The sequence below is a fragment of the Mesoplodon bidens genome (genome assembly GCF_964165515.1).
Source record: "Mesoplodon bidens genome assembly, chromosome: 8".
NCBI classification, from domain to species: domain Eukaryota; kingdom Metazoa; phylum Chordata; class Mammalia; order Artiodactyla; family Ziphiidae; genus Mesoplodon; species Mesoplodon bidens.
In genome coordinates, this window is record NC_138165.1 from 34802073 (window position 1) to 34827989 (window position 25917).

General features: G+C 36.9%; 1 protein-coding gene across 2 annotated transcripts in view; it reads left to right on the forward strand.

Moving 5' to 3' along the window:
- FIGN (fidgetin, microtubule severing factor) overlaps positions 1–25917 on the forward strand; it is a 129449-nt gene that overhangs the window by 103024 nt on the left and 508 nt on the right. For both annotated transcript variants that reach the window (XM_081242629.1, XM_081242628.1), the window contains one exon: positions 20491–25917. This exon is cut by the window's right edge and continues 508 nt beyond it. In XM_081242629.1, the coding sequence (XP_081098755.1) occupies positions 20499–22745 (2247 nt within the window). In that variant the 5' untranslated portion in view covers positions 20491–20498 and the 3' untranslated portion in view covers positions 22746–25917. The remainder of the gene's footprint in view (positions 1–20490) is intronic.

Consider the following 25917-nt stretch of genomic DNA (forward strand, 5'->3'; position numbering starts at 1 on the left):
ACTTTAATGGAGGTCATTGCTACATGATTATAGATGATGATCACTTTGTATTTATGTTTCTGTGTTTTATATAATTTAAAGTAATAAGCTTGTGTTTTAAAATCAGGGAAACAAGTTTTTCTTTCTTTCTTTCTTTTTTTAAAGTCAGCCCAAAATACATACATATATACATACAAAATAAGAACTGGAAGAAAAACACATAGGAAATCTAAGAGACCCTGCTGAAAAGGGATGAGGCTGACCTAAAGCAACAGCATGGGAATGAAGAAGGAATACATGTTAGTGTTTAGGAGATGAATTGAGAAAACTTTGTCATTGATTGAATGTAGGATAAGAGAAGAGCTAGAAAACCTGGCGAGTGATCAGTGAATTTTCTTTGCGTGTGCTGAGAACTTAACTCTAGCTGTCCGGAAAAAATTATTTGTAATAAAAGTAACATAGTAAGTTATTGGCAGGGCCAGAAAATGAATTTAAATCTCCTAATCATAAATGAGTAGGGGAAGGGTTAGAGGGTGTTTCATATTATGCTTCTGAAATCTACTTACCTGTAACTTCCCTTCAAAATTTCTCTTTAGTTCTGTCTCCTAGAACATCAAAGAACTCCTTCTGGCAGTGACAATTCCTGGACAGTAACATAATGTACTAGCTGCTTTCCTCCCATTGTCTCATTTAATTCTCAAACTTTCAATGAAATTATTATTATCCCCCAAATTCAAAGTTGGGAATACTAAGACTTAGGAAGGCTAAGTAGTTTGCTTAAGGACGACTCATGCCTAGAAACATGAAACGTAGGGATTCAGATCTGGGACAATTCGAATATATGCCCAAATTCAAATCCACCATGGTCAGACTATGACAATATTGACATTTGAACACAGTTGATCACTGAAAATTAAAGGTCCTTATTACTGTAAATGATGATCTTTCGAAGGCAGTTGTTGGTAAGAAGACTAAATAAAATATTGTGAACAGCTATGAAAAAAGATTTTGGTTATATATGTAAAATAAAGACTGGATTCCTATTTTGTTCTTTGAACACATGTTCTTTCAAATGCAAGTATTACATGCTGTAGCAAATTCTACATTATTAAGTTTCTTCCAAGAGACCTTGTACTATCTTCTACATTCAATAATGTATATAGGAATTGATGGATTCTCACCTAAAATGTTTGTGTTTTTTTGTTTTTGTTTTTTTTTAATGGGTAGAAGTTAGTAAGAGGTCCAGAAAGTACAGGGAAGACTAGAATCATACTTTTTGATTATACTTCCTTCCTCTCAGGGTTGAGTACCCATGAAAATGGATACAGACAAGCCCTAGTTTGGAGTCTGAGATGAACTTGTTCAAGAGTTCTGAATGGTGAAGGTAGAAGGGCTATTTTTTATATGGGAAAATATCTTGCTCACTGTTGGCTAGTAGGCAGTATCAAAGCCAGTGTGTGGTAAATATAGAAGATTTTAGTAAAAAGAAGTGGTAACAAAACTATTACAATAAGAATATTAAACTTAAATTCTGGCTCCAATTTCTGCCAATTATTAGCTATGTAATAGTAATTTCATCCATTATGTCAATTGGCATTTATAGCAATTGTGTGTGGTTGACCAGTGAGGAATCTTAAATTCAGAGACTGGTCTTCAGACCAAGATAATAGTGATAATGACTAGGGAACTAGTATTAAAATGTATGTCTTTTGGCTCCTTATATAGTATCTTCTATTGCAAAGAGCAAAGTAAAACATAAACAATGTTTCTTTTAACTTTTCAGACCACTGAATTATTTATACAAGTCACTGCAATCATCTTTTGACCCAGGCAAGAAGGGTGCCATGTTTTAGCAAGTCCAGTCTTGCCTTCCTCCAGTACTTTACCCTATCATGAGGAATCCAAGGGGTCATGAGGATGTGCCCAGTTGGAACCCGTGCCCTCCTTTAAGACCATGTCCCAGGCACCTGAAATTCCCTGACTTTACTTCCTGGACCCATGCAGTGCTCTTCTCTAAGTCTGTCCTCTCACAAGATGAGGCCATGAGGCAGCTGGGTGGAGGTGGGAATGGCAGGGAATGGATGGAACATTCAACTACAGTATGCATATTAAGCCTCTTGATGATAGGGAACCACAAGTCAGCTTCTCATTCTGGAAGAGCTCTGATGACCCAGGAGACAGAAAATTCTAAATTTGAACTTAGCCTTCCAGGTGTTTTTGAAGATATAATTGTTAAGGTAGAAAGAAAAAGACATTTTATTTAACATTTTTTGTTCAGTTTATAACTTTCAAAATAATTTATTTATAGCTTTAAAACTTTTCAAATACCTTAAGTATTTAGACATATGGTATGAGTTACAGCCTGCATGAACTCCTTCTATATAGGTACAGATAAAGATATAGATACATATGTAGATATAGATGTATATCTATAGGTATAGATAGATACAGTACCTTCTTTGTGAGGATACTCTTCTTTGTGAGCACTGGACGTATAGCTATGAAAAAGACAGACAAGGTTTCTGCCCTACTCTAATGGCATGGATTCCTAGCCTCAGAGGTTAGTCTAGTAGGTAATACAGATGAAATAGAAAAATAAAATGCATATGAAAATGCAGTGTAAGTACGGGGTGATATGGAAAATGGTAGAGGAAAGGAAGGCAGTGATGTCTGGGAAGTCTTCCTAGATGAAGTAATAATATTATTTGGCCTACTGGCCATAGTTTGCTGAACGCTTGGTCTAGGGTTTTCCCCATATCCTTTAAAATCTCTTGCCTTAATTCTTCTTTGCCCCATAAACTGCTGTTCATGTTTATTAAGATGTTTATCAGTGATGATAATTATTTCATGCTTGCCATGTCATTTTCTCACCACCCATTTCCTCCGTAACCCACTCACCATGGCTTCTGACTCCACCACTCTCTCACAGATCATCTCTAGCCTCCTAATTGCCTATGTTCTCTCCTATCCTACTTGACTTCTCTAATGCCTGTGCTACAAATAAGCACTCTGTCCCTGAAAACTCTTCCTCACTTGTCTTTTACAACAGCATATTCTCTCCCTCTCTCTATTTCTCTTTCTCCTCTATAAATGCCCTCCCAATCCCCATTGCCTACTCCTTAAATGCTGATTTAACTCATGAGTTCCATTCTCATCTCATTCTATACAACTTTCTCTCTGCTATGCCTTCCATTACCATAATGTCAATGATTCCCATTTGCTCATGACTCCTAAATACCCTTGTAGACCTCTGACTTCTCTCCCATCGAAAGATGGGAACTCCTAGTGGCCAACTTATTGGTTATACAAGCTAAAAACCTTGGAGAAGTTCTCCAAGGAGAGACCAAGTGCAACAACTTTGTGTCACATGATCCAGGTTGCAATTCTGGCTCTGGGGTGGCCTTGGGAAAATTCCTTAGATTCAAGCAACCTGTTTCATCTTATAAAAAAGGGAATTAATCCCTCACTAGGCTTTTGAAGGATTAAATGTAATATCCACTACAATCTCTTTATTAACTAGTTGACAGATATGTCACAAGTATTTCTATTTTTATGATGATATCCCCTTTCCTGTTCTTCATTCCTCCAACTGGTAAGCTCATCCTTTTGACTGTACATCTGAAATCTTTCTCAGATATTTTTCTTCTTTTTGTTCAAGTTCAGGCCCGGCTTCTAGCCTTCCCTGCCCCACCCCCTCCAGCCCCATTCTGGCCTATATATTGTTTAGAAATTTTTTAAAAATATTTATTTATTTATTTATTTATGGCTCTGTTGGGTCTTAGTTGCAGCGCGTGGGCTCCAGAGCTCGTGGGCTCTATAGTTGTGGCATGTGGGCTCTCTAGTTGTGGCTTGCAGGCTCAGTAGTTGCAGCACATGGGCTTAGTTGCCCCACAGCATGTGGGATCTTAGTACCAGTGATTGAATCAGCATCCCCTGCATTGCAAGACAGATTCTTAACCACTGGACCACCAGGGAAGTCCCTATTCTGGCCTATATATTGTTATTATTGATATATTTCTAAAGAACAGATGAGGGCAGCACTTTATGTTGGCAGTAAGATAAAGTCCGAACATTCAAGTCCCTTTGCAAACTGAATTCAAGCTTCATCTTTACCTCCATCCCACCCTATACATAGACATACCTCCCTCCTGTCTTCTAACCATACCAAGCAACCCTGTTTCCCAAATGTGCCAGGTACACTTAGTTTCATCTGTAACTTTGACTGAGTCTTGTCACAGGCAGGAAAACTCACCTCTGTCTATTCTAACTGGTAAAATTCTATTCAGCTTTCAAGATATACCTCAACTCTTAACTCCTCTATATAGCCACCTTTCCCTACCAGATTCAGAACTAAATCTTTTCTTTGGTAAATCACCACTAAAGATAGACTTGTAAGTTCCATTGGGGCAGGGACCTCTATTTCCTAGCACTTAGGTCAGAAGCTCTCAAGTTGTAGTAGGCCCTCAGATGTTATTAGAGCATGAATGCCATTATCATATTTTAAACAGTCTAGGCACTAGTCCCATTTGTTTTTTCTAGTGACAACAAAAGTTATCAAGATTCAGAGATTCAAGGAAGATTGTTTTTAGGATTCCAGTTTTGAGATTTAATATACATTTTCTTTGTAACCTATTTTCTCATAATTGACAAACTACTTGAAAACAGAGAGAAAGGAAAGGAAAGGAAAAGAGAGAAAATAACTCACTGCCCCACATGCCAGGGTCAAAAAGAGGTTGGAGGGGGAGAAGGGATCTTGGAGTAAGTATGAAAGAATTTAAGAAAGACGTAAGGAAAAGAAACTGAATTTTTTTAAGGTTTCATTTTTGTTTGCTTGCTTGGCCGTTTCTTACATGGAAGAATATTTAAGTTTTATTAGCTCAGGAATATGGCAAATGATAAAACTGAGTAAGGCTCTAAGAATGATAATGCTATTACTAGGTACTGTGGCTCCTTGAAAAATTTAAGGATTAATGACCCCTAATTCTCTTTAAAAACTATTTGCAAGCTTAAGTATATGACTTCTCTTCATGTTCGGACCAATGTCTAAATGGTATGGCCAATAGCTGAAGTTTGAAACCCACCTCCTCCAAAAAGTCTTAATAATACAAGTCTCCCCATTACCACTAGCATTTTATTATGCCTTATAACCCATATCTTGTATTTATGTGATAATATATATTTATGTGTTGTTTATTCTCTGCACTAAAATCTCATATATGCATATGTCCATACTCCCTAGCTTGTTTTTCTCAAATTAGAAATTAAGACCAAGGCTAATTCTGCCAACCTTCTGTAACTCAAGGGTTAGATCTAGGTAAAATATCTATTAACTAAGTACTCAATTCCTAATTGAACTTCATAATTAAAACTGTATCTTCATCATCATGGAAAGTTATTTTGAAAGCTTACCAAGAGAATTACTCATATTACATCATTAATATTATTGCCATCATCACTATTATTTGACATTTTAGAGCCTCCTAGCTTTTGTAATAAATTCAGTGTACAAAGCATCCCCTCTTTTATAAAACATTCATGAATTCTATGATTCATAAATTAAGTTATTCAAGATTATGATAAGGCATTCCAAAGGCACTAAAAGGGACCCTCTCATAATTTTTGTTTTTTATCTGTGAGTCATTTAAGCATGTAAATATAGGTTTCTAGTAGTTTTATGCACTGGCTTTGTCTTTTGTTGTTCTGAATATGAATTCAGTCAAGACTTAAAGAAACTAGAAGATATTTTGATCTGAAAGCTGTAAGAATTCACAAGGGAATGAGTTGGTTTCTTCTCTACTTTGTAATGCAAAGAAATGCATTCCACAAAATCAGATGAAACAAGCCGTTAATTTGACAGTCTCAGTTCTCATAGCTATTGATTCAGAAAGCTGAAAACAGTTATGGAGGCTTATTGGCTCCAATTAGGAGTCGTGAAACTTCAGCTTTGAAGAAATGAGAGTGTATTGGGAGAGGAATCATTCACTAACAGAATCCTCCTTAACATTTTATCATGAATGGGTATAAACTCTTGGTCTCCTGTTTTGTTTTGTTTTGTTTTTTGGTACTTTTTCATTTATTGATTATCTTTATGGAATAGTCTCAGAATGTTTGTTTAGCAAACAAAAGATATTTATCTTACCATGTGAGACATTTCATGGTAACAAGCTCAAGAGCTTCCTTATAAGTCTTATTTAGATGTTCTCAAGAAATAATTTCAATCCCTTCTATATAATTTTATATACATGGAAATACCTCTGGATATACTCTATTGATGGAATAATCAATATAGATTCTATAGATATATACTTATTTTAGCACATGCACCATCTTGCATGGAAGTAACTCCTCTGCTTAGAAGTATGTAACTTTTTTTTGCCCTTATCAAAAAGAAGACTAGCTAACTCTCATGACCACTTTTAGTGCATATAAATAATATATATTCACAATACTGTTCTTTAATGTTAAGATCTTAGTAAAGAGTGCTACAAAAAGGAAGACTCAGGAGGAAAGTGGTATTCACATTTTTAAGAACAATGTCTAATGAAGCAATATAGTGTTATTTATAGCTGCTATTAAGAAAGACCAACATTTCTTCAAATATTCCTTTCAGAATGTCCAGTTTTTCCCATGTTTTAACTTAGTGATAGAAATGCAATTTTTTCCTCTTAATGATCATAATACATTTGTATCTTGGGTAACTTTTCATATATAATCAAATGACAGGAAGACTTTTTTCTGAGGTGTGGGGGATGCTGATGAGGAAAGACTTGATAGATAACATCAATTATCAGTCATAAAATCCTTGCTTATCATTTGTTAACAAATCCTCAGTTGAAAAACCTTTTGATCAGCTTGGCACTAGCTGAAAATTTGCTGTACAATGAATATAATCCAACTCTAATAGAAGATGACTGCATTTCCAAGTAGATTTAACATAGGAACAAAGTAAGATTATTGTAATAAATCTAACATCTCAGAAACAATTCATGGAGCTTAATTATGACACTACTAAATGTGAAAATCTATTCAGCGCTAGGAACACTTTTCACATTACATTCACGCTAAAGATTGGCTGTTAAGAGCTCATTACTGGTATTTTTCTAAAGAGTGGTTTATTAAACACAGTTACCTAATAAGCATCTTCGGTGGTGCAAATTGCTGAAAACAGTAATGAGTCTGATTAGACTTCATTTCAATTACGACAGCTTGTCTAGGAAAAAAAAAATTATATATATATATATATATTTTTTTTCTTCATGCTTCAGAATTTGGTTACAAGACACTACAGAGTTTAAAAAATAAAAAGCCACCTCTGTATTTCCTTTCCACAGTTCACTAATGAAGAGAGAATTGTCCAAGTCGTCATCCAATTTACACACTGGAAAACTGGATGGACAAAGTGGAGTCACAATCATGTTTGCTTAAAAACAGCAAAGGCTGCCTTGACTAATATGTCTAAATAAGGTCACCTTTAGTTTCTCTCTGCTTTGGTTTTTTTTTTTTTTTCCTTAGGAATACAAAGCTATAAATGAGGTGTAGACTTCAACATGATTCATCCCTATTTGGTTTGTGGAGGTTATTCTCCAGATTAATAGGCTCACCTTTCAATTATGTTTTATCCATGGATCTTCTACTTAAAATCATAAAAGTATAGAAAACAGTTGGACTATGCATGCTAATTATCTGACTGATTTTTTTTAAAAAATACGTATATTGGGGGAAAAATAAAAGAAGCCAAGCTTTATGAATGTACATTAATATATCAGAAAGTGTAAAGGAATATTCATTAGGCACTAAACTTGATTTGATATTTTTAAAAAGTATGTTATTTAGCTGCATTTAACAGCTAACCTCCTATTAAATCATGCCTGAATATACTGCTCAAATTGAAAGAAAAAAACTGTTAATGTAAAAAGCCTTTAAGTGATTAAGCTGTCACTGCTGTCATTCGGGCACTCTAGTAACATTTTAATGCTTCTGAGAGCTTATGGCCAGGGATGCAATCCACTATTTTATGTTATATTTTCTGAAGAGATTATTTTTAAAGTATAATATCATTTGACACTGAACTGGATAAAATAATTCCTAAAGTAAAATATGAAAACAATGGCTGGATGTAGAAGCATTTAAAAAAAGGAGGGCACAATAAAACATCCTAACCTGAAAAACTTCACAAGTTAGCTAAGTGATCATGTAATGGCCATAAGACTGAAAGTCATGTATAAATGAAATTGTAGTATTCTTTGTAGGCATTTGGATACTTTCAAAAAGATTTACTTAAAAGGAGACCAGTTCCAGGTATGTCAGTTCAATGAGCAGGAATGTACTTTTAGACCTATGATTCATTAATTCTATGAATTTTTCTATTGTGTTTAAGGCAGGGGGGGGACCTTTTGTATAGAAAACACAAAAACAATTCTAAATTTATAATTGGGATTCTTTCCTAAGTAACTCAATTATCATATATTTTAATTATTTGCTTTTCAAGGATTTTTTAAACATTTCATCTCAAATGATTCTAGTAAAGTGTTTTTCTTTTTGAATGCAATTGAGAAAATGTGTCAATATGTAATAATATTGTCATTAGTTTTCCTTTTTTGAAAAACTTTACATATGTAATCCAGACCTCCTTGAAAATGAGGTACTCAATGAAGGAAATGATGTTCATAGTATATTTGGAGGTCATAAATAAGACTTTTAAGTTTTATAAGTATGGAAACTTTTTGAGATATATGACTTGGTTCAAGCCACAAATAATAAATATATAGCTAAAGAAAACTTTAAGTAATGGAGGAGGAGGCTGAGAATCAGGCTGAAAGCCAGGCAGCTTACATTTGATTAAAGTATTATGTATATGTGCTAGTTAAATAACTTAGAATGTGCTTTGGACTCTGAGATTATAAATAATAAAGCAGATCATTTTTAGGATAAAGGTATTTTTAAAAATCTCTTTTCCTTCTCTCTGTCACCTTTCCCCATTTTCTCTATATCCTTTCCACAACTACAGACACAACACGTTCGTATACACATGTAAGCACCTAGATTTGATTTTTCTGTGTAACCTACCTGTATCACCCGCAGGGTTCTGGCTTTCCTGTTGTTTGGGGACTTGTGTAAGTAGGATGCACACTGTTTGAAGAGGTAGCAGGAAGATTTGACTTATTTACTCTTTTAACATGTGCAACTAAAACTAGCAAATTTTAAATTACATTTCTATCTGCTAATTGAAAAATGTGACTGGAAAAAAATTTTCCTTTTCCTTAAAATTATTACCAAATATTGGAGCTTATCCATAACTGAGGCCAATAAAATAGTTCATTATCATCAGTAAGAAGTATAAAATTGTCGAAAAGTTTTCACCATATAGAAGTAACATCCTTACAGCTTTGAATTCTATTGACAGTATTGAGAGCAACCTTGTGTTTCACTGCTATATTAGAGACAAAGTAAGCTGTGTTTATTCACAACAGAAGAGAGTTGGGTTGGAATTAAAGTAGAATTTATAAGCAAAAGAAAAGGCATCTGTATTTCATGTGGCAAATGCCACTGGATCAACCATTTTATTCAATTCAGCCAAAACCTAAACTTTTTTTTTTCTTTATGGCCTCATGTATTCTAATAGTAGATGAAACTATGCAGTTGAATATTGTCATAGAGAACACAATCAAGATGGAATCTAAAGAAACAATTTCTTTGCTTGTGGTCCCTCCTATTGTTAGCTCTCCCCAAGGATTACTTTTTTGGGCACCCCCTCCAGGACAGGAAATGCCACTTTCTTTGAGGATGCTGATAGCCTGTCTTCTGCTTTTGTCTCATTATGCAGCATTCTTTGTTTTTACAAATGGAAGAGCCAACAGCGCTAATGACTGGACTGTCATTCACATTGCACTTTAACAATGTTCTGTTTATCTGGAAATTAGAGCATCCTAATTATAGGTGATGCTCAGGTTTTTTTCACCAAACCATAGAATGTGGCCAGGTAGGGAGAATGGAAAGGTGAGGAAACTACGGTTGTTACTAAGAGCTCTTCACTTTTAATCCTTGACCATGTTGATTGTATTCTAAAGCAGTTTATCTTCATATGTTGTCTTATATGGGCGAAACAACACTAAACCTACCAAAACTCATTTCATACGTTGCTTTTTCCACTGCCTTCAGATCAGTTATTTTCTTCAGACTGGACTAAATTATACACAGGTCCCAGGAGTGAAGGACACTGAATTAATGGACTATGTCACCCAGCCCTGACTATAGAATATTTTTATCAAAGTCCAAGGCACTATTTTGCTATTGCATTAAAAATTAATGCATGGATTGCCAAAAAGAGAAAAATGCATAAATAACCTAAACAAATTTTGTCTGGGCTTTGCACACTTTAGAGTTACCTTAAGCAAAGAGTTTTTAAGGAGAATGGTTGGAGTTGTATACATATATGTAAATAATATTCTTACTCCTTTGTCTAATTATGTGAGAGAGACCTCCAATTTACATAAGCAGTCTTAATTATCTATTTTGTTTTATGTAAACTGTCTTTTTAGAGTAAGGTTTCAGAGGAACACAAAAAGAAGCTGAATGCAGATTCCATCTTACACAAGGTCGTGGGGCTTGGGAGATTATGAATTTGTTTATTGACCCATGTCAGCATGGGATGTTGGGCAAAAATGAATGTAGTTCACCTTAAATATAACTAAATTGAGCTTTGCATTTATATACTTGAAATAGAATAGATACACGCAAATAACTATTTACGAATAGCACTATGTACACATAATGATTAACATAACATTTTAGCAGTGTGACAGGGGACATTAACCACCCATGTCATAATTCAAGGTTGGTACCATGCCCAGTTTGTGTTAATTAAAAGTACAAAGTTATTTTATATGGCACAAGAGTATCTTGAGAATCAATTGGAATGACCTCAGACTTTTAGGACGCTGGTAATGTTATCTCAGCAGAATCCTTTTTTAAAATAAAGATTCAAAACACATAGAAAATGCACAATACTTTTGGCATTTGGATTTCTCTTTCTGGATCAGTCATACAGGCTGGATACTATGAATCTAGCATGGAGCTTTCAGGTTGTGTTAACCCCATTTATCCCTGCACGCTACAGCTCACCTGTTATTTATACACATAAGAGGTTTGATACTGCAGAACAAGGGGAGTGCTCTGTTGTGACACAGAACATACGTATTCATTAGCCCTGGCGGTCCCTATGGACAGAAGTGGTGTGTCCTGATGATCTCTGTATGACAGAAAGAACTGGGGGGGAAGGGTAGATGGCCTTAATGGATTGAAAACGTATATGGAAAAAGGGAAGAGACAGAATGAGTAATGAAAGGCCACAAAGTAACAACTTTAAAGGTTAGCTACAAAGCACTATTTAAACTGATTAAAATTGTCTAAAATCATTCACAGAGGTAGAATAAACAAGATAACATTTGACTCAACATGGGAAGATCAGTCCTCTTACACACTAACCCTCAAATCGTTTCGCTTGCAATAGTTGATAACACCTGACACTAAATACTAAGATTCAGACTATGAATTGTTTGTATATTTTAAATTGCATGTATATGCATAGTTGTGTATTCTGTTGAATTATGGTAGGATGTACACAGACTTTTGGACACTGTTTTTTACTTGATTTAGATGATTATTCAAAAATTTGTATACATATGCTTTTGTAAAACTACCCCTTGCTTTAAAAAAGAAAACCCATAAATCTGAACTATAAACTATATGTATTTTATGTGATGTGATTATATGTTCACTTGAATACTTTGATTTGAGTATGGGAGATTTTAGGACCCCCCAGAGGAAAAAAAATAATTATTTGAATTATGATTATGATTTGTGGTTTGCTTTAAGTGATAGGCTCTCTTGATAATGTATTGAACATAAGCCTAGTGGCCTATAAGTGATATTTCTTTTATCAGTGTAATTTTCTTTGCATAACTGCTTATGCACTCATCCTCATAAATGCAAGTCATTCTCTTATATATGACTTGCATGTTAAAAATGATGACCTATGAGACCCATGCATACCAAGTTTCAACCTCATTATGAAATATTGGCAAAATAGAGATTTTTATACTTGGTCACGTTTTGATGAGTGAATATTTTGTTGCTGTGAATAAAATTTAATGCATTCTAGGGAAACTGATTCAGATCATAAGCTACCCACAAATTTAATTGAAGGACAGGGTATATACCGTTCTAGTCCAAGTCATGGTGCCCTGTAACATTGAATACTTGCTTTTAAAGCTCAAAATGATGACATACAGAACAAGATCAGTTGCTTATCCACATACCATCTACCCAGCAACTTGCTATAAGAAATAAGAAGCATAACTTTGGAGTAACGTAACGTCTCAAAAGTTGTAGTACAGGTCATGATTGACTATTACATATTAAATGAAGTCTTGGTTTGTGGAGTCAGAACCTATGGCATATTCAGGGAGCATATTAGGAATGGTGGAGAGTGACATGGAAAACCGCTAGAAAAAGTATCTAACAAATCAGAGCAAAGGGCGGAGCGCTGAAACAGCAGCAATCTGGAAACCAGTTTTTTAAGGCAATAATTCCTCATTTTACACTGTTGTACTAGTGATACTGAATCAACAAGGGAGATATCAAATATTTTTCCTGTGCTTTGAGTAACAGGGCAGGAATGACATAATAAATAGTATTTGGAAAAATTTTAATCTAAAGGCACTACTATTTTTTTAAATTTTAAAGCACTATACTTGCTAGTTTTCAGGAAAATGTTTTTAAGTGAAAAAACTGGAGCTTGAAGCTTCAGAGTGAAGTCATAATTTTAATTGCATATGTGACCAGTAGATACCATAAAAATACCTGATGTTGTAATAGGGAGTGGGAACATCATGACAAAATGGAGAGGGCATGCCATGTCTAGAGGGGGCAACTGGACCTCAGATTCAGGCAACTGCTGCCAGGCAAGAATGAGGTCTAGTGTAAGATCATTCAACTTGTCTTGAAAAAGTGGGAAATATGGAACTACAGGTTCTTTTATATAAAATTGACTGATTTTTAAAACTCTGTGCTGGCCAAATGAAATATGGTTACAGGTTACATGCTGCCTGCAGGCTGTCAGGTGGCAATTTCTCTATGTTAGAAGGTGAGGTATTTAAACTATATTTACCAAGGACCATTTAGCCAGAAATGCCTTTGTGATTGTTAAAAAGGATTGTTTTATGCAAATAACGTGGAATAGGGGGAGGGAGTAATTTGCCGCAAAATGTATTATAATTTGGATTCTTGAGGTGTGAAAGTGTGATTTAAAGAGAACAATCTTTGACAGTATTACTGTATAATTAGAATATCTTATTTTGAGACTGGGTTTTCAGATCATCCTTAACTGGTTTTAAACCTCTATTGTTTCTTAGCTATGGTCTCTACAATGTTGACTCACAAATACCATTAAGAATAAATAGCATAGAACTATTTTGAATTTTTGACAGCTTTTTGATTAAGGAGATCATGCTCTGTGTTTTGCTGAGTATGAAAGAATTTCTATACCTTTCTTATAACCAACATTCCCACTGGAAAACTTCCTTTTCAGGAGCTGTCCAGAGGTTGAAGAAAAAGTGATTTATAAATTCTAGGAGTGATTTTAGTTTTTTTCTGTCTAGTCAGTTTTGTTTTGTGTTTAATGCATCTCTGGCTTTTTCAAAATAAAAGCATAAGAAATATTTGTGTAGCAGGTTACAGTTGGAAAATATTTGCACAAATATTACTGCTTTAGGTAACCTTAATAACAATCGAGTAAGGTATATGATACCATTATTGTCCATATTTTATGGCTGAAAAAAGTGAGTATGATATGCTATGTGATTTCACCAGGATTAGAATAAGTGATGGCATGGATCAGGGCCAGTGGTCTGAACCTCAAGCTTGGGTTATTCACTCTTCAAACAAAATTCTAGGATCTTCTTTATGTTTTCTCCAGTCCCTTTCTATCCCAACAATCTAGTAATGCCTCCAAATAAAACACTGTGTTCGACAAAATAGTGCTCAATCCCACAGTATACCACAATAAGTGAAGTACTAAACCTGTAACTGAGGCTGTCTGGATTGGGGACTAGGTCATTTGAAAGTTCCCTTAATCTCTAAAATCAAAGAGTCTAAGGGAATTTAGAATGTGAAATTATAAAGAACGCAGAAGCTAGAAGTTTCATTGTCTGGTAAACAGATTCCCTTGATGTAATTTCTTAGCATTGAACCACAAGGCTTTACACACAGTGGGCCCTCAATTTGTTGACTAATTAAGATTAACAGTCTCTATATCATATTCAGCTTATACAGGACTTTTCATTTTGGTGTTCTGAAGATGGAACCTATTTAACTAGGTTAAGGAGAATCTATAATTTCTGTGCTTCTTCCCCTCACTTTTCCCGATACTACTTTTAAATATGACATCACATTTTAGGCTAAGAATTATTGGGAAATGGACTAAGGAAGATTTCAGATCAAATAGATTAGAACAGGTAATACTAGATACTGCTGTGTTGGCCTCTTGGCTTATGAGGGTCGGTACACAAAAGGAGAATGCTGCTTAGTCTGCTGAAACATTTTGATTGGTCATCACTCCCCTTGAAGGATAAAGGTAAGTAGTTATTGTATAGGGCCAGTTTTCAGTATCAGGAAGTTTGTAGGCCCTCTCTCAGAAGACTCTTATTTTTTAGCCAATGAATTTGCTACTCTCTACTTGAAATTTTGAATGTTCTATGTGTTAGTTTTGCCATTTCTTACCTAGGAGATGATGAATCTGTTGCATTATTAGGCTGAGGGGGCAGTAAGTAAACTATTATAATTACTTTATTGTATTTACCCCAGTAGTGATTTTTTCTAGAGATAATCTTGGTAAATATGGTGTTCAATTAAAAAAAAATTTTTTTTTAAATGATAATGAGAAGTTCAGAGGCACAGTAGCCCAAAGGAGTGTAATAGGTGTAGCGATGTCATGCAGGCCTGTGTGAGCACTGTGCAGCTTTCCTAGAGCAAGCCGGCCATGCCTGCAGGTGTTTGCCTCAGGTCTCTGCCCTTAGGAAGTCTGAGAAAACCTACAAATGAAAGCAGAGTCCCTAACAGCCAGAATTACCCTATGGGAACCTTGTAGAAGAGAGCCGCTTTTATAGACCTCATGAACTTCTGAATAGCATACCTGTGTTGGGGTGGGGGGGTGTGGTAGTGAGTATCTTAGATTAATATTTCCATGAATGTGTGCTAAAAATCGATTGTAGAAGACCTAGTCTTTTATTCCCAATTTCCTTCTATTCTGAAAGTTGTTTTTATGTCCTTCATTTTTCTATATAACAGTGTCTTTATCATTTTGAAGCTGACAGAACTTTGAAGGATGCCACAGTTGTTTTGCTTCAAAATAGTTAAAGAGTTAAATGGAAGAAGTAGAGCAATGAGGCAGCAACTGTTCAGTAATTAAACCTAAGTTAAAAAATGGTCAGTAATGATAAGAATGAAAAAATGTCATCCAAGCTGTCTGGTTTCATGGGAAATATAGACTTGTTCATTTATATATACATAAGTTCAGCCTATAACAATAAAATAAAATACTCAGGCTTTTTACTGTAATATGTCATCCTTGTGCACACTTATGTTAAAGTATCTTAAAAGCAGTTTTCTATTAAATTATATATTTTAAAAACAAACACATTGCATTGTGAAATTTGCCAGCTGTATTAAGAATTTTCTAATCCTTTCAAAAATGAAAATTGATGTTTTGGAACAATTCTTCAATTATCTTGAGGAACTATTTTTCTTTCTACTGTTTTCTGAATTTTTACTGTACCTAATATTTAAGCTGTTTCTAAACAGCAGTGGGAGTTATTGTTCTGGAGTCATGTTTCTAATAATGTTAAAATAGCATTGTTTCTGAGGTTTTTCTCTTCATGATGCAAAGAGAAACCATATAAGAACTGTTTTTAAAACCCATCTTATTATTTGGGTGCCAAGTTAAGTGACACGCACGTGCTGCTTCTTACAGATAACAGCAATGTAATCAAAGGGAGGATGATATTTTGTTCAAAGAACATTTGGCTCCACATTTTGCTTACATTTCACATCAGAAATATCACCACAAATAAATAGAATAATAATAACAATGTCAACAAGTTTAGTTCTACTTCCAATTAGTATTAAAATTCAAGAAAATGGTGAAAAAGCTCTTTGTCCTCCTAAGACCAGAACACTCTCCTGAACACGGGCTTCTTCAGTTCCTACTAATATTAGGAACTTGCTTATGGTTTAACTATTAATTTATACTTTCAAATACTATTAATGATTTTAAAGCACTGGATAAATACTCATGTTTCAGGGGATGTGAATAATTCTGTCCCCTTAAGGTTATTTAATGAAAGCTTAATCTTAACTTTTGCAGCCCTGCTTAGGTTGTTTTTTGTTGTTGTTGTTGTTGTTGGTTTTTGCGGTACGCGGGCCTCTCACTGCTGTGGCCTCTCCTGTTGCGGAGCACAGGCTCTGGACGCGCAGGTCAGTGGCCATGGCTCATGGGCCCAGCCGCTCTGCGGCATGTGGGATCCTCCCGAACCGGGGCACGAACCCGCGTCCCCTGCATCGGCAGGCGGACTCCCAACCACTGCGCCACCAGGGAAGCCCCTAGGTTGTTATTTAGTATGCATCAATAAATAAACTTTCAATTATCTTGGTAAGCATATCCAAAAATAGCATGAGAATCAAAAGGCAATGGTGTATCCAGTAATTGTTCCAAATAGATAACTTTTAAAAAATATAAATTTATTTGTTTGTTTGTTTTTGGCTGCGTTGGGTCTTCATTGCTGCATGTGAGCTTTCTCTAGTTGCAGTGAGCAGGGCCTACTCTTCATTGTGGTGCACGGGCTTCTCATTGTGGTGGCTTCTCTTGTTGCAGTGTGTGGGCTCTAGGCGCGCAGGCTTCAGTAGTTGTGCACGTGGGCTCTAGAGCACAGGCTCAACAGTTGTGGTGCACAGGCTTAGTTGCTCCGTGGCATGTGGGATCTTCCCGGACCGGGGCTCAAACCCGTGTCCCCTGTATTGGCAAACGGATTCTCAACCACTGCACCACGAGGGAAGCCCCAAATAGATAATTTTGATAGGATCTTTACTTAATTTCAGATGAAGCAGAAATCTTATGAAATTTAATTATTTTTGCTAGAGTTTATGCAGTTAAACTATGCATTTCTCTATGCAGTGAAAATGGCCAACCTATTTTATTTAAACTTTATTATATATTCCTGTCTTTTACAGTGATTATAACTTACTAAAATCATTTGTTGCATGTATTTTACAAATTAATTCACAAGGAAAATTTTAATCCAATAAAGGTGAAAGTTGCCCTTTATGGTTGTTTTTTAAAATAATTACTCTAAAGCTAAAGCAGTTTCATATTTTTTAAGGGGCAATTTTTTTAAAAATCATGTTTGTTATGTATGTTTGTTAACTAATGCCAACAATGGCTTAGCTCAGCTAACTGAAAGGAAGCCAGACCTTTTTTTGTGTGTGGGGGGGTGAGTGTTGTGTTGTGTTGTGTTTGTGGTAAATTCCATTGTCTGTGACTCCTAAATTATTTTCTGAGACCTTTTTTTTAAGACATTTATCCATGTTTCTTCTGTATCCATCTAAACAAATTCCTACTCATAGCATACGTGTTTTCTTATTTTCTCAACTCTGTATTTTGATAATCTTTTAAAGAAAAAACATCCTAATAGAAATTCCCTGGAAATAATTTATAGGACTAATGAATCTGTAGGTCTTTGAGACAGTTCTACATTACAGTCACATTAATATTCTCTCCTTTTTATAAGGCTTGAAGTAAATCCCATGACACTAGAAGAATTTAGATACTGATTACTTGCGATTGGTTCCTGGTGATTTGCTCTTAATAATTTCCAGTTGAATTTAATGAAAGTATGATTCCTGAAATGCTGCTTCATTAAAATTGCATCTTTTCCCCTTTAAGTGTGGTCTCGGTCATTTCACCCATTTTGCGGTGTGTTTTTCTCCCCCTTAAAAAGTAATGATTGAGAAAGCAGAAACAATTAAGAATATCACTTTAGTTCTTCCTAGAAGGCCCCCCAGAGTTCCTCTGCATGAAATGATGCAAGCTGCACTTCATCAGGATTTTAGAATATTTTCTTTCCAACTGAAGAGATTATTTTTTAAAGTAGTTTTAAAAGAGAAACATGAAGATTTGGGGGGAGGTGAAGGAAAGGAAAGTGAAGAATCTGTTGCATATACAGGAGAATAACGTGTTTAGTATTTTTACTCAAAAAGATATATATATATATATATATATATATATGGAGCTTGATTAAGTTATACAGTGCAGCATTCAGAGTTAATTTAATTGAGATGGTGATTTGCCAATGAATATCTACATGGATCCTTTTTAAAAATCCAAATGCAAATGAGTACAACTGCAGTAAAATATATTTGCAAATGAATCCTGTTGCTTTATTCATTTATTATGTAATTACTGCAATCTTTCCCACCTTGTTTTCAGTATTTCTTAATCATTAAGTCAGAAGCATGACAGCAGTGCCGGCCCTGGCATGATTCTCTTTGACTGAAACCTTGTAAATTAACACAATTAGCACAGCATCATCCTGCTAATTAACTTCCAGTGTCTGGTGCAGTGGTTTTGCAAGCAAGGAAGAGGGAGTCAGAAGGGAATCAACATGCCATTCTGTTACCAAACTCTGTGATACGTTCTGTTTAGCTCAGTAAGTCAAAGCCGGCCATGTCAGGAGCCAAAGTCAGGCAATGAAGAGCTAAAGGGGTTGGAGGAGGAAAGCAGAAGCGGGTAGGAGCTGTCAAAATAGACTGCAGTAATTCAGAAGGGAGCTGATGCCACAGATGCTTCATTTAGACCAGAACTCCTTCTTATCAAGGAATCTCTGCCAGAGGGCACAAGAGAGTTTGCAAAATTCACTTACCATAATACAAAGGAGATTAAGGAGGCTTGCTTAATACAGCTGTATCGGAATAGGAAGTGTTCCAATCAAGCAGAGATTAGAATAGGACGAACCAGCATTGGGAAATAGAACAGGGTTCCAGTGCTCTTCTGTAACTAACTATATGTGAGTCCTCGAGGGTACATTATAAATCCCTTTGGGTACTGGTTCCCTAATGAGGGAAAAAAGGCAATGTCTAAGGTCTCTCCTTAAACTGTAAAATTCAAATGATTCTCTCATGACTGCTTCATAATGAGAAAATATTTGCTACATAGTCACCTTGCTTCGGTTAGTAATCTAGCAGATGATAAAGTTACACATAGCATCTCATTTTCTAGTTGTACTCTTCGAGTTTATGCCACACACTGCTTTCCATAAATGTAAAGAGTTAGAATCCAGATTCTCTGTTCTTATCTTCCCTTTTACCTTCTTCCTTCCTCTCTCTTTCTTTATCTCCCCCTTTCATATATATATATATATATATATATATATATATATATATATATATTTCCCCCCACCCCTCAGTACCTTGGAGGCTGTAAGGCAGAGGGAAAGATGATAAGAAGGGAGAATGCTAGCTAGAAGACCGACAGACAAGTGATGCTTGTTTTTTTTTTTCAGAGTTTCAACAACAGGACTGAGAGGCAGAAAGGAGCCAGTTGTAATTCATACCGAGTTGTAGGCTTTGTGCGATGAAAGCGATGGAGCGCTGCCTGGGAGATTGCTTTGCTGCACTCCACGAAGCAGATTTGAAACTGTCGTGGACCACTTTAGATGAGAGTTGGATTATGGAATGACCTGCTATGTCTGTGTCATATTGTTCTGCGCAGGGAGCATTATACTGTGCTAACTAGGTGTTCAGTACCAAATAAGAGAGGTGTCCTAGATGTGATCTGTCAGCTGTGTCTCATTTTTATATTGGTTAAAATATAAAACAGAAACTGTGATGTGAAGAGACAGGATAGCTAGATATCGCACATGTTAATACTCTCACGTGCTAGATATTTTAAATATATGCATATTTTATTGTAAGAAGCTGTGATTGAATTCTAATTTGACAGGAATGTGTGTGTACATACATATGTGTTTCTGTGTGTGTGTATAGCAAGTAACTTGATAGGCTTAGCAGAAATAAATTTACTTATTACTTTAAAATGAAAGAAAATGTAGGTCTCCTACAGAGTTTTCATTTAAATTGTTTACTTTTTATACAGGGTATAAATTACTTTTATACAGGGTTGAAAGTTTTCATTTAAATTGTTTACTTTTTATACAGGGTTGAAATTTTATACAGCGTTTTCATTTAAATTGTTTACTTTTTATACAGGGTTGAAATTCAGTCCCCTTTAAAGTATATGCATTGTAGAGACCATAACAGGTATTATAAACTGTGGAAATCCTTTATAATGTCACTGTCATTGGCGGAAAATAATAAGTAACAAAAGAAGTTGGGGGAAAAAGCTTTAACAGTTCTGATGAGTATCTAAGTAAATTAACTTTTCCCCCCACCCCACATCTTTAGGCTTGAAGATGCAGTGGACGCCGGAGCATGCCCAGTGGCCAGAACAGCACTTTGACATCACCTCCACCACTCGGTCTCCTGCCCACAAAGTTGAAGCTTACAGAGGTCATCTGCAGCGCACCTACCAGTATGCCTGGGCAAATGATGACATATCTGCTCTGACTGCATCCAACCTACTAAAAAAATATGCAGAGAAGTACTCTGGCATTTTGGAAGGCCCCGTGGACCGACCTGTACTCAGCAACTACTCCGATGCACCATCAGGACTAGTGAACGGTCGGAAAAATGAAAGCGAACCGTGGCAGTCTTCCTTGAATTCAGACGCTGTTTATCCCATGAACTGTGTTCCGGATGTTATCACTGCCAGCAAAGCTGGAGTCAGTTCAGCCCTCCCTCCAGCAGATGTCTCTGCAAGTATAGGGAGCTCTCCTGGGGTGGCCAGCAACCTGACAGAGCCTAGTTATTCAAGTAGTACCTGTGGAAGCCACACTGTACCTAGTCTTCATACAGGGCTCCCATCTCAGGAATATGCCCCAGGATACAACGGCTCATATTTGCATTCTACTTACAGCAGCCAGCCAGCACCTGCACTTCCTTCACCTCATCCTTCTCCCTTGCATAGCTCTGGGCTCCTACAGCCACCACCTCCTCCTCCGCCACCACCAGCCCTGGTCCCAGGCTACAATGGGACTTCTAACCTCTCCACTTATAGCTATCCCTCTGCTAGCTATCCTCCTCATACTGCTGTGGGATCTGGGTACAGCCCTGGGGGTGCACCCCCTCCTCCTTCAGCATACCTGCCTTCAGGAATTCCTGCTCCCACCCCCCTGCCCCCCACCACTGTTCCTGGCTACACCTACCAGGGTCATGGTTTGACACCTATCGCACCCGCGGCTCTGACAAACAGTTCGGCAAGTTCTCTCAAAAGGAAAGCTTTCTATATGGCAGGGCAAGGAGACATGGACTCCAGTTATGGAAATTACAGCTATGGCCAACAGAGATCTACACAGAGTCCTATGTACAGAATGCCCGACAACAGCATTTCAAACTCAAATCGGGGGAATGGCTTTGACAGAAGTGCTGAAACATCATCCTTAGCATTTAAGCCAACGAAGCAGCTAATGTCCTCTGAACAGCAAAGGAAATTCAGCAGCCAGTCCAGTAGGGCTCTGACCCCTCCTTCCTACAGTACTGCTAAAAATTCATTGGGATCAAGATCCAGTGAATCCTTCGGGAAGTACACTTCACCAGTAATGAGTGAGCATGGGGATGAGCACAGGCAGCTCCTTTCTCATCCAATGCAAGGCCCTGGACTCCGTGCAGCTACCTCATCCAACCACTCTGTGGACGAGCAACTGAAGAATACTGACACGCACCTCATTGACCTGGTAACCAACGAGATTATCACCCAAGGACCGCCAGTGGACTGGAATGACATTGCTGGTCTCGACCTGGTAAAGGCTGTCATTAAAGAGGAGGTTTTATGGCCAGTGTTGAGGTCAGATGCATTCAGTGGACTGACGGCCTTACCTCGGAGCATCCTTTTATTTGGACCTCGGGGAACAGGCAAAACGTTATTGGGCAGATGCATAGCTAGTCAGCTGGGGGCCACATTTTTCAAAATTGCTGGTTCTGGACTTATCGCCAAGTGGTTAGGAGAAGCAGAGAAAATTATCCATGCCTCTTTCCTTGTGGCCAGGTGTCGCCAGCCCTCGGTGATTTTTGTCAGTGACATTGACATGCTTCTCTCCTCTCAAGTGAGTGAGGAACACAGTCCAGTCAGTCGGATGAGAACCGAATTTCTGATGCAGCTGGACACTGTACTAACTTCGGCTGAGGACCAAATCGTAGTAATTTGTGCCACCAGTAAACCAGAAGAAATAGATGAATCTCTTCGGAGGTACTTCATGAAACGACTTTTAATCCCACTTCCTGACAGCACAGCGAGGCACCAGATAATAGTACAACTGCTCTCACAGCACAATTACTGTCTCAATGACAAGGAGTTTGCACTGCTCGTCCAGCGCACAGAAGGCTTTTCTGGACTAGACGTGGCTCATTTGTGTCAGGAAGCAGCGGTGGGCCCTCTCCATGCCATGCCAGCCACAGACCTTTCAGCCATTATGCCCAGCCAGTTGAGACCTGTTACATATCAAGACTTTGAAAATGCTTTCTGCAAGATTCAGCCTAGCATATCTCAAAAAGATCTTGATATGTATGTTGAATGGAACAAAATGTTTGGTTGCAGTCAGTGATAACTTCTTTAAAAAAAATGTAATGAATATTGGCACACACACATAAAACCTGCTACATAGGGTATAGAGCCCCTTTCCAGTAGTGTTTAAATTGCAAAGGGTACTGGGGAAGAAGACGATTAAGTTGCATCTTTAGAGTCAGGGTAGATTTGGAGGAAAAATGCATCCAATGAGAGCTTCTGATTTGAAAGCCCCAGATGACATAAAGCATCTGCTGATGCTCAGTTCGGTTCAAGCCAGACAACACTCACCAAGGAGCAAGGTGCAAGTGTGTTGATTTCAGAAGGACATGAACCTCGTGTGTTGATTCCATTCTGCTGTTCTCGAGATTTAGTTGCTGTCAAGTGCCTGGAGTGGTGCTTTATTTTTTGTTTGCCTCACAATTACATTGGTGGCATGTGCTAATATAAAGAGCTTTAACTTCAAACATTATTGGACTAAAGAGATGAATGGTTGTGTTTCGACAGAAAACCAGATTTTTGCCATTTTAAGAGCAACAGTATTCCTCAATCCTGTCTGTTCTGCAGTATTAAGCTAAGAACAGGTAAAACAGGGTAACGGTAATCTGGACCTTAATTTCTGCAGTTCATTTCTTTTAATGTTCTTGTCTGCAAAAACTCAGGAAAGTGATTGTGATTTGTACAGTACCTCAAAGGAATGTGTTGAAAGCACTATGTACTGCTGAGAGTAATGGGATAGGCTTCAATGTTACTTTATATTAAAATGTATGTTTACCTCAACAATTGGAAAATAGCAAGGAAAATTACTTTGAATGTATCCAGAAAAATACTGAGTGTGATACAACTGAATATTTACAACTTAAAGTAAACATGGAAGGATTTTTTTTAAAGGTTCTTTCACTAATTATGGGGAATTGACCAGAGCAGAATAATTCTTTATATCAATACCTGCAAGAGTTCTTCGTACATTGCTCCTTGATAATGAAGTGAAAATGTTCTTAGAAGGTACACTGGTTAATGGAAAGCTACTTATTCAGTCTGTGTTAGTGTCTAGAACAGTCAGCCACAAGACCTGTTTAGGACCCTGAAAGTCACAGTACCTAAAAACTAGGACTGCCTTTTCCTGCAGAGCTGGTAATGGTGGTGGTGATTTGCAAGTTGTCTCTGAAACTGCTGGGAATGGTGTCATCCTATTCACTAATCTAGCTTATAGGCTTGCCGTGCTGTTTGACAGAATGCAGAAGATAGCAACCAAAACAAACAAGCAAACAAATAAATACAGAAAACAACCAACCTATATATCTGCAAAGAATATATCTACGTCCCCTCTCCTTCTTGACTCCTCTCTTGTCAGTGCAATTTTGCTTCTCATTTTGAAACCTTCTGGGCTGTAGTGCTCCCACATTCATTTCTACCTCAGTTTTGTTACATTTCTCTTGGAAAGTCAAATAGAAAATTGGAAGTACACACACACACACACACACACACACACAAATATAGCTTGCCAAACATGTTACTTTGTTTTCTTCTATCTTTTCCCATAAATCTAGTTTCCAAAAAACATCAGTCTTCATGCTCACTTCCACCTAAGTCCACCCTCACCCCAACAGCATATGTGACATTTTTCTCAATTTCCCATTCCTCATCTGCTCCCCACCAAGTTGTTCTTTGTATCCTTTAATGCTTTATGTGCAACTTTTCATTGCTAGCTGACTGATGTTTGGCAATGCCTCTGAACAGACACAGTGTAGGCTGTAGCCTTCCAAAGCCACTGCCCGTGCATAAGCTGAACAGCCTGGCTTTTTGAATGTATTTTTCCTGGTTTTTTTTTTTTTCTTCCTTTTTTTAGTTGAGAGATGCAGTAACAAAACTGTTGCAAAGCACTGGCATTTTATGTATTCAAAAAGTGATGTACATTTTTTAAAATTTTAAATAAATGCAATGAGAAGCCCTAAGAAAGGTCTTTCTGTTATTGTTTTGTTTTCCTTCAAATTTTTTTTTTTTTACCGATTTCATCCACAATGTCAAATTCTCTGAAACACTTAACATAGAGAAAGCTAATGAAGGACTTGATATTTCTGAAATTTTATGATGCTTGATCGTTACTCCCCTTTTTTCTTATTTTTCTTGTTGCTAAAAACTGAGCAAATGAACCAGAATTTAACTTACTATGACTTTCTATCAATTAAAACTGTTCTTACATATAAGTATCCATATTAAAAAGCAGTGCCTTTCATTAAGGATACAAAAAATAATATTTAAGTACGTCCTCTGCTTTTCACAAGTGAATAAACACTACAGTCGTGTTCTGGCTCTACCCTGCACATATCCCTTATTGTAAGGAAATTCTAGTATCCCCATTAACCTGTAGGTTCATATTGATCTTACTGACAAGTTTACTTTTGCACGGTGCTGACCTATTTTCAGTCTTTTGGACGTCACACTTCATCTCCGCCAACATTCTGTGTTCACTTGAAAGCAACTGGCAAGTTTTGACAAACCCAATCTTACTTAGACAACTTTGGAAAATCCAGTATTGACCCACATTTTCGTGGCTAGTAAGAGTTAATGCCAAATATATGACTGCACTATTGTGTTTTACACTCATTTATAAAACTGAAAATAAAGTCATGCATATTGGCTTTTAGCTTTAAATGACTTAAAAATTACTTTGAGCTTATAAGTGGCCAAAAATCCATGTATTTAGGCAGAAGCTGAAGTTGTGTGTGAATTTCATTTAGCCTCACAAATTCTAGGATTTGATCTCTTAGGAAATTGGGCATGCTGAAGAAATGAAGATCTGTTGGGGGAGATAATGCTGACCTTTGAGTAGGTGGTGCTGTCCTGTGAGTCTTTGATTCTGCATGTTAGCATTATGAGCTCTTCTATGGACAAGCCTAATAATGAGCTCTTTTCTGACCATCTTTTCTGGAGCTTGGGGAGGGGGTGGGGGTACCACATCCTGAGAAGTGAATGTACACCATCAGTGATGGTACAACTGAGTAATGGGGCTTCATAGTCTTGGACTCTTTTTGACTGCTAAGAATTTGGAGAAGGCTACTAATGAAGGTAAGGTAATGAGCCAGTCCAAGTCTCTTGCTGTCTGGCCAGAGGATTTGAGCCAGTCCACTTAACAGCCCCTAATTCCCTTCTTCACAACTGCAATAACATTTCCAACAGGGACAAAAAGGAAGTGAAGGAAACTACTTCAG